The sequence below is a fragment of the Vollenhovia emeryi genome, unplaced genomic scaffold (assembly GCF_000949405.1).
Source record: "Vollenhovia emeryi isolate VEMERY1.0 unplaced genomic scaffold, V.emery_V1.0 DF939288.1, whole genome shotgun sequence".
NCBI lineage: Eukaryota > Metazoa > Arthropoda > Insecta > Hymenoptera > Formicidae > Vollenhovia > Vollenhovia emeryi.
This window is the reverse complement of record NW_011967078.1, coordinates 25612-34984: the sequence shown is the minus strand read 5'-3', so window position 1 is coordinate 34984 and position 9373 is coordinate 25612. Positions and strand designations below refer to the sequence as shown.

The window sequence follows — 9373 nt, the reverse complement described above, 5'->3', positions numbered from 1 at the left end:
GGGCGCGGGGGCCGGAGGAGGCGCGAGAAACAACGAAACGCGTGTGACACGGCACGGCACGGCACGGCAGTCGGCAGTGTCGGCACCCTCGGCCCGTCCCGTCCGTCGCGCTCACGCGGCCGGGAACGCGCGCACCGACGAGGCACAGGGAGGCGGCGCCAACCACCCGCGTGTTCACGGGCGACGAGCGTCGCCGTCGTCGCCGCCGCACCGTTCGACCGACGGTACGACGCACAAATGACGAGCCGCGCGGCGAGACCAGGCGAGCCGCGGCGCGATGGCAGTGTCCTTTAACCGGTACCTGCCGGTGATCCTGCCGGAGGTCGACGACAGCGGGCCCGGCGGCGCCGTCGCCGCGGCCGACGTACGCGCCTCGTACGCCACGGATGAGACCGTCGCGAGGAGCGGCTCGACCAGCACCACCACCATCGGCGGCGGCGGCGGATCGGCAACGACGACGACGACGACGACGACGACGACCTCCGTAGCGACGCCGGCGGTCACGGTGACGAAATCGGCGGTCACGGTGCCGTTGTGCGTCCTGGGCGAGGTGCAGCTGCGCTTCCTCTGCCCCGACGACCTGGAGGAGGTGCGCTCGCTCTGCCAAGACTGGTTCCCCATAGGTGAGAGGGCTGGACTTGTTCCTGCCGTTTGTTCAAAGAGCGACGTTCTCGCTGAAATTTTCAACATTTCCTCTCTCGGCGAGCAGCTCTCACTCTCCGACTGGCGAAGATGTAAATAGTTTGACGGGGGAAGAGAACGAGTTTGTTGTATGGAGAAACTGCATGTCTCGAGTTTCAAAGTAAATGTTTGCGAGGCAGAGGGGACGCGCGCTCTTGAATCGAAACAGCTTTGTTAAACCTTAAAATTGTATCATCTTAGCATTTCGTTAGAGACGTATCTTCTTCTTTTTGTTTACATTTTTCTAACCTAAACCTGCAGGGACTCGGTAATTTCATGCGAAACGTTGCGCTTCAGCTATCAGTAAGACAGAGCTGACGATGAATCTCTTATCCGCGCAGATTATCCTTACTCGTGGTACGAAGACATCACAAGCTCGTCGAGGTTCTACGCGCTCGCGGCAGTCTACGGCGGCGTGATAATAGGGCTGATCGTCGCTGAGATAAAGCCCTACGCCAGGCTGAACAAGGAGGACCGCGGCATCTTGTGCTCCAGCCTGGGCAAGAACTGCCTGGTGGGCTACATACTCAGCCTGGGGGTGCGTCGCGCCTACAGGAGAAACGGCATCGCCTCGCTGCTGCTGGAGCAGCTGCTCGCCCACGTCACCGCGCCCGAACGTTCCTCCGTAAAGGCAGTCTTCCTACACGTGCTCTCCAGCAACGCTCCCGCTATATTGTTTTATCAGAGGTGCCACTTCCGGCTGCACAGCTTCCTACCGTACTACTACTCGATCCGGGGCAAGTGCAAGGACGGCTTCACGTACGTCCTCTACGTCAACGGCGGCCACGCGCCCTGGGGCATCTGGGACTGGGTGCGTCACCTGGCCGGCGCGATGACCAGCCTCGTGCCGTGCAGGGTGCCGCGGTGGATCTGGCAGCGTCTCTTGTGGGCGACCACCGTTCTCTCTTACCACAGATGATACATTTTGTGATTTGTTATGTTCCATTACGTATTTATTTTCCTCCTTTGGATTCTAGAGATGTTATAGAGTGTGCAAAGTGCCATGCGCTGGTCGACGTTACGAGCGGGTTCGCGTAGACGGCCACGGCGCGGCCGTACCATTTTATCGCGTAGTTCTGCGTGCCGATGCAAAGTTAGAAGAAAGGAAAAAACATGGACGCTGGATGCTACGATTCGATTTACGTAACGCGAACGGATATTAAAGTTTGTCGAAAGTTCGGGCAGCGAGGCTTCAGAGTACCTTAGCACGGCTTCTGTTATCAAGAATTGCTAGTTGTTGAACACATACCGTTATAATACTATTGTAATAATACTATAGTTCGCATGTAACTGCCAAAAATAATTAAGTTGAGATTTTTGCATAATATCTAATATATATATATATATATATATCTTCCATTGTTTCGAAAGATTTATAATGTTAAATCGTTGTTAATTTTAACGAAGGCACAAAATTCCAGATTATACTTCACCATTTTTTTACTCGAGGATTCGCGTAACGTTTTACCTAATTTAGGACGTGTATCGAAACTTTCTCAGATTTGTAATCTTCAATTTTCTACCAGGAAGTCCGGAAATTGAAAATCGTAGAGCGAATTATGATTTTTTAAAGTAAAAATGATTTAAAAGACTGCGTCGTTACGATTCATACTTTGTATACCTCTGCTGCCATCGATTGTATAATATATGTATAAACTGTGTATATATTTTGTATATTAAATAAACACTTAATATCTTAACATGAAATAACGGGAGTAAGACGGACTGATGATTCATCCTGACGGATTGTCTTAAACTGCAGTGGAATATGTTTATACCGCAGGAATTATTTTAAAAAACGCGTCAATAATATGGTCCAGCTATAATGCGACTTGTGGGCATTTAAGGTCGTTCCACATTGATCCAATCGAGATAATGGATCTCCAGGTATTCTCGCATGTCCATGAATAAGACAAAATTAGTTTACATATGACAGAGTAGACAGCCATTTTTTCTCCGTGGTATAAATTTAAGCGCACTTAAAACTTGTAACATGAAAAATAGCGGTGTGTCGTAACTTGTGTATAGCTAAACTGCCAATTAGCATTTTACGAATGATGTAGAAATCTGTTAGCAATTTTTTTTAAATACAATTTTGAATATCTATATTGCGCAATTATTTCTCTATTTTATTGAAACAGGGTGAATCTTGTTTCAATAAAGTCTCTAGATTACAAGGAATTATTAAAGGAAAAACACACGTTTATAAAAATTAATAATTTATCGCGAACGACTTCAAGATACTATTTTACATAGTTCTATCGTATTTAACATAATTTACATTGACATGTGTATAAGTGCAGTTACACATACGCACTTTTACATTTCATTGCATTCTTGCATTCAATTCTCAATATTTACAAGGAAAGTGATTATTCTAATAAACGTGTAAAAAAATAAAGTTTTTATTTTAAACGATACGCGAAAACAAATTATGCGCTTTCTTCAAATACACATCAAACTCACGAGCAGTTTTATCATTCATTACATTAGTCATAATATTTTTGCTGTCGGATAATGTGTATGCAATACTGCAGCAACGAGCGAATACTGTAATAACTACCTGATTATGTATCTCGAAAATTAATCTTGAAGTAGTGGTGCATTGAGAGAAAAACAAAAGGTTAAATAAAACAATATCTAACGTAAAGAATTGACGCCAGTACGCGATCAACCAATGTAGAAAAATTGTTAAACGATGCTAACTGACAAATTGTAATTAAAGAAATTTATTGCAAAAAATATCTCGGCTAGGTTTGAACCTGGACTTCCATTCAAGTCAAACAAATGCATATTTCGAACAATTACCCACGTTTAACTGAAAATGTACGATATATATACGAGTTAAAGAAATACCAGCAACTAACTACATATTTAGTAATATCAATAGCATTTTCTTAGTGGCTCTGTGACTCCTCTTTAGTGTTGAAGGGGCAGCTTTGCTTTCTACTTTCGGGTTAGTAGCAAAGCTGCAAAGGTGTTAAAGGCAAGAGGTGGGCTGTCCGATCCCAATCGAGAGGTGGCAACTAAATGAATAATTTGTTACTTGGAAAATATTATAGATTACAGCAGACTGATTGAAGATTTGAAGAATTTGAAGTAATTGAGCACGAAGGAATTCTTCTCTTCTTCTTCTTCCTGTATTAGGCTTAAGGGCCCGTTTTATCCGGGTGCTTTGAGCACTGTGAGTGGTGTTCGTGGATTTGACTCGGATCTTGTCGTTCATTTGTTTACTAAGCAGCGCACATTTCTCTGCGCCACATGAAGGGATCAGTCGTACAAAATGCACCAATTGTGAAAGACAAATTACTTTTTAGAAACTAGTGGCGACTGGTTCAACGAGCCGAGGAACCAGGTTGAAATCTTCCCGAAAATTATTTCTTTTTACTCAGTTCTTCACCTCTCTCTTCGGTCGCCACGGGATTAGAGGCGACCCACCGAGAGTAACTTGATTTAAACACCTCTACAAGCTCCTTACTAACATGGGAGTAAAGAATATGCGGGGCTTCTTTAACTTAGGGAGTTACAGAGGAACCTATCCGCAATTTCACTGTTTCAAGACGCAATTTTTCGAGACGTATAAACCAAGTAATATTGTTATTGAAGTAGTGCATCACATTGTTCTCGAAAAAGATTTTTATGTACACATGAATACCTAAACATATGTATATGTACCGTACGGTATGTACAACAGTTATATACACGCATGTACACAACGAGCTAAGTACGTTTAAATTGACTTAGCTTTTCAATCAAGGCGTCCATGTTCAAAGTACCCTGCGAATCGTGCGGCCAATTCCAGACGACTCGCTCCTTAAACGCCTGAACGAAAGTCGCCTCGGCGGCGGTCGGCCTGTTTTGCATGTTATTTCGGACTTCAAACTCCGATTGCTTCGACTCTAAATTATAAACGTAAAATACACCAAACTTCTGGCTGATGTGACGCACCCACGGGTGAGCGGTGCTTCGTATGAACATGACGCTGTTGAACGCCGAGTACACAGGTTCCTTCGCGTCGGTCTCGCTGTCGCATTCCAGCGGACTTTTCGGGAACTCGAACGCAATGGCCAGCTTCACACGGCGCTGCGCCACTCGCAGTCTCTTGTGTATGTCTGGCATTAGCATGAACCTTTCCTTGGCGCGAACGCAAGTGCAGTCGTTCGGGACCGGCTTCCACAGGGCGTCGCAAAACTTTTTTGTGAGCTTATACCTGAAAATATCACACGTCAAAATACTAGTTACATGGATAGGCTGAAAAGTAATGCACGCATGCTTGTAGAACACGAACAAAAACAAATAGCGAGATCGGGTAAAAAGTAACATGATAATCGTCAACTTGCGTTTGTATATTTGAGTTTAAATCAATCTGCACTCGACGGTACGTTATCTTTAACAGACGTTTACATTTGCTTTAATTTAATGCGCAAGGACTACAACAGACTTTGGCAATATTATTCGTTAATACACGTACATACGGATATTACTTTTAATTTGATTCAATTAATGTGTTCAATTAATCATATTACAACGTCAGTAGTTTAGAACGCGTTACTAAAATCTTACAATTTTGCATTACGTTCGAGGAATCATCACGGGAGAAAACACACCTAATCGACAAATACTTCTTGCTCACGTCCTCTCCACCGAGCTTGTAAGCGTCCAAAATGTGCAGCGCGCGCGTCTTCGAGAAATACTTCCCCGTCCACTTAGTCTCGTACACTAGTTCAGCGTACACGAGCGTGTCGGGGGGCAACTCGATCTTCGCTTCTCCCGCCGACTCCCACTTGCCTCTTACGTATCGGTACACCTTTTTTCTTCCCAGGCCCAGGTAGAACGTCGCCAATTTATCGTCCTCCATGTTCGGGCCCGAGCCGCACGGCATGCAATACCAGTCGTACGGCTGATATTGCAATATCGTGCTCTCCACGTTGTCGTCCTTCAATTTCGTCGCTTCGCAACTGAGCAGCGTCACGGACTCGCCCAGTAACTCGTGTATCTTGTCCTGCGGCTTTGACATTTGCGGCCTCACCCTAGTTTGGTCGTGCAAGTTCCAGTGCTTCAGGCACTCCTTCCGCATTTCCGCTTGCTTAATCTCGATCAGTGTCGGATTGTCGCAGAACGCCGCGATTTTCAGAAGATTCACTATCTGCCTCCTTCCAAAATCGTTGTTGGAGTTTCTCAGGTATTCGAAGAACTCTGTGTCCGCCTCCAGCACGTCGAAGGGCACCAGCTCGAGCACGTCGTTGCTCTCGTCTCTCGTGGAGAGCAAGTGATTGACGTGAGAGAGATAATCCATCGTCCCTTGCGTATTGACCCTTTTCCTCTTGCATATTAAGTAACGCTCCGAATTGGCCGGCCTCGAGCTGTTGGGCTTGAAGATGCAGATACTCTCGAAGCACTTATACATCAGGTAGACAAGTCCGGCGCTGAAAGGCGTAAACAAATCGAACAGCTTCGTAACAAAGTGCCCTCCTGGCCTCACTATCATCAGCGCCACCAGGCATTGACACAGATACAATTGCTTCGACAAAATCTCCTGTATATTCTCTTGACCCTCCACCGAGAAGCCTCCGTCCGACATCATAAAGTGCACGCCTTTACCATTGGTGTGCTTCAACACCAGCGCTCGAAACTCCTCTTGATTCTGCGCGTCGAACACGTCTCCGTTGTCCTTGGAGCCGTAAAACGGATGGAAGGTCTCGCAGGGGCCGGCGAAAAACTCGTCCAGCGTGAAGTCGTTCTCGTTTTTCAGAGTGAATCCAAATCCCTTGGCGTGCCACTTCTTCTTGGACAGGACGTACTCGCTGAATCCGCCCGGACCGGCGCACACGTCCGCGAAGTACAGCAGCTCGTTGGGATCAAAGTGCTTCGGCTCGGTGAACATCAAGTCGCACGCTTTATCTATATTCGCCATCTTGACGGCCGCCCGGTTCAGAAAGTTTACAGTGCGTATCGTCTCGTACGGATTCGAGCGCGTTCTCGCTTTACGCAGCTCCACCTTATCGAGTTTATCGAACACGGTCTTACAAGCGAGGATCTGGATCAGGATATCCGGATCGCAAAACATGGTCTCGTCGTGTATGATGTTTTTCTTTGGCCCCAGCTTCATCCACTCCGTCATGTCTTCCATCACGGGCGTATCGGAACGTATGTTTTGCAGCCACTTGATGTCCTCTCGAAAGTCTATCACCTCCTCCTCGGGATTCCACCTGAGACCCGCTTCCTTGAGACCCGGCACGTAATTACCGAATCCCCTTCGACCGCGTTGAGTGGCCGCTTTTACCGGCTCCACGCGACCCTGGTCGTCCTTGCCGAGACCCTTGCCCGGCTTGTATCCCATTTTCCTCATCATTTGCTGAATCTTCTCGGACACGTTGCTTTTGCTGCCATCGATACTCGCGTTGTCTGCAGCTCCACTTTCGTTGATATAGGTTTCTCCCGGAGGTAGGCCAGCGCCGATCGCCTCTCCGCTATTCAATTTCATCCTCTTACTCTGCGATTCGTAAAAATCTTGGAAACCGACCCCATTCTGCTCGCCGAGCGAGTACTCCACGTCGTCCTGATCCATGTTGGCGAATCAATGATATTCAAAGGTAAACGCTCAAAGGCAAACCTTTATCGCCACTCGCTACGTTACGCTCAATGTGAATACAATTTATCTCCAATGCTTCCGATTCACCAATTTCATCAGAAAGTAGTGTTATAGTGGTATCATCTAAAAGATAACGATGTAGTTACAGAAATTGCTTTCGAAATTAAATATATGGCAAATCAATGAAATTCAAAGGTAATCGCTCGAGCAAAGGCTTTATCGCCACTCGCTACGTTTTGCTGAACGATTATAATTCACTTCCAACGCTTCCGATTCACCAATTTCACCGCAAAGCGCTATGGCGGTATCATCCAAGGCTCATATTACATTTGTCGTATGACAAATGTTTTACGCGCGTTGATTGGCTGCAGGATAGCAAAATTCTCGAGCATCTAGAAACTTTCTATTCAGCAGTCAATCGACGCGCTGAAAAATTTGTCTTACGACAAATGTAACGTTAGGCCAAGGCGAGGGGGAAATCGCTGACCAAAATGTTTACACCAATGCCCACTAATGCTCAGTGCTTTAGCTGCTTTCCTTTTACACTCAAGTGATACCGAGTCACTCAGTTATGCGAGCATTTTATACTCAGATACGACGTCATTAATGTGAGTCTATTGAACTCACTAAAGCACACGGTCTGGATCGTGTGCAAAAACTCAGTTAAATCTGGTTGAATCTCACCTCTCAAGAATCAAAAGGAACATGCATTCGACTGAGTTGTGACGTCACAAGTGAGATTTATCTAAGGCTGCGTTCGGGGAGACGCTATTAGCGCTGAAAACGTCAGTCTATCTTCGTCACTCACTGTATGTCGAACAAAGATAGAAGATGTTTTTAGCGCCGAAAGCGCGCTTCCCGAACGCACCTTAGGTTTTCATGTAAAAGGAAAGAAACTTGTATCTTATTTTATCTCTATAAAATCCCAGCAAGACCTAATGCCCAAAAATGCCGCAAATCTGTACACCACAATGTCCTCAGCGATTTCCCCCTCGGACCAAGGCAACGATCTAGTTATAGAATTTGCTTGCGAAATTCAATGTACGGCAAATCAATGGGATTCAAAGGTAACCGCTCAAGCGAAGGCAAAGGGCTTTATCGCCACTCGCTACGTTCTGCTGAATGTGATTATAATCTATCTCCAACGCTACCGATTCACCAATCTCATCGGAATGCAGTGTTACAGCGGTAACATCTAAGGCAACACAATCCAGTTACAGAATTTGCTCTTGAAATTAAATACATAAAAAGGGAAAAGGAGGAAGACGCGAGGATGATACGCACCTTTACCCATGTAGTTTGTAACAAACGTTTTTTGACGTTTGCAAAACGTCTTCTAATCAAGTTTCCTTTTCCTAACCTGTAAAGTCAAAAACATTAATTGCAAGTTCGAAGCTGTTGGGGAAAACTTAACACGAGGCGTTCGCGTAGTTTTACATCGCGGTCAAATCTGTGACGATTACAGAGTGAAAGAGAGATATAATACTTGGCGACGGCAGGAAAAACGACGGTTGAAAGGTTTGAGGTGCTTATGCGCGCGTCCGCTTAAAAGTATTTTTTAAAAAACGTACATCTTAACGCAACGTATGCTCACTGAGATAGAAACAATAATAAAGTCTATTACGGTCCGGTATTTGGCGACAATTTATTCACATTAATGACATCTTTCTCTCTCATAAATATTTCTCTTTCGCGTCCTGTTCGGAATAACAAACCACGCACAGAACAAGACTACCACCGTGAGCTTAGCTTCCACCATAGACATCGTAGCATACTAGACAGGGGGGCTCTGGTTTATTAGTCCCAGTCTACAATAGAGATTTAAGCCCTAAGCCTTACCCCTGGTCCACAATCTTGCTTTAAGTAAGTTGTAAGCCTTAAGCCGTAAGAAATTAACCAATCACAGGTGAGAGTGAGGGGAATAAATGCCTGCGATTGGTTAATTTCTTACGGCTTAAGGCTTACAACTTACTTAAAGCAAGATTGTGGACCAGGGATTAAGAAATTGACTAATCACAGTCGCGCATTCTACTCATACTTGACCGTGATTGGCCAATTTCTTAAAGCTTAGGGCTTAAATCATCTATTGTAGACTGGGAC

General features: G+C 45.6%; 2 protein-coding genes across 6 annotated transcripts; one reads left to right on the top strand and one right to left on the bottom strand.

The window, feature by feature from the left end:
• LOC105559145 (N-alpha-acetyltransferase 60) lies at positions 1–2814 on the top strand. Its single transcript, XM_012007237.1, has 2 exons — positions 1–623; positions 1023–2814. The coding sequence occupies exons 1-2, from the start codon at positions 278–280 to the stop codon at positions 1598–1600; spliced, it is 924 nt and encodes a 307-aa protein (XP_011862627.1). The 5' UTR covers positions 1–277; the 3' UTR covers positions 1601–2814.
• Positions 2815–2883: 69 nt separating this feature from the next.
• On the bottom strand, positions 2884–9121 carry LOC105559144 (cap-specific mRNA (nucleoside-2'-O-)-methyltransferase 1). Of its 5 annotated transcripts, XM_012007234.1 has the most exons (5): positions 8845–9121; positions 8558–8633; positions 8346–8468; positions 5289–7396; positions 2884–4891 (listed from the first exon to the last, which is right to left on the bottom strand). In XM_012007234.1, the coding sequence occupies exons 4-5, from the start codon at positions 7247–7249 to the stop codon at positions 4402–4404; spliced, it is 2451 nt and encodes an 816-aa protein (XP_011862624.1). In that variant the 5' UTR covers positions 7250–7396; positions 8346–8468; positions 8558–8633; positions 8845–9121; the 3' UTR covers positions 2884–4401. The 5 variants fall into 5 exon arrangements, with proteins under 5 accessions (XP_011862624.1, XP_011862622.1, XP_011862623.1 ...); XM_012007232.1 differs by having other exon boundaries at positions 5289–8468; XM_012007233.1 differs by lacking the exon at positions 8346–8468.
• Between the last annotated feature and the right edge of the window lie 252 nt (positions 9122–9373).

What these genes read in the sequence shown, in the direction of transcription:
- LOC105559144 (XM_012007232.1), bottom strand. Translation starts at nt 7,249, where the DNA reads ATGGATCAGGACGACGTGGAGTACTCGCTCGGCGAGCAGAATGGGGTC. An exon ending in AAGAAGTATTTGTCGATTAG is followed by an intron (nt 4,892 to 5,288) that starts GTGTGTTTTCTC and finishes TGATATTTTCAG; the next exon opens with GTATAAGCTCACAAAAAAGT.
- LOC105559145 (XM_012007237.1), top strand. Translation starts at nt 278, where the DNA reads ATGGCAGTGTCCTTTAACCGGTACCTGCCGGTGATCCTGCCGGAGGTC. An exon ending in CCAAGACTGGTTCCCCATAG is followed by an intron (nt 624 to 1,022) that starts GTGAGAGGGCTG and finishes TTATCCGCGCAG; the next exon opens with ATTATCCTTACTCGTGGTAC.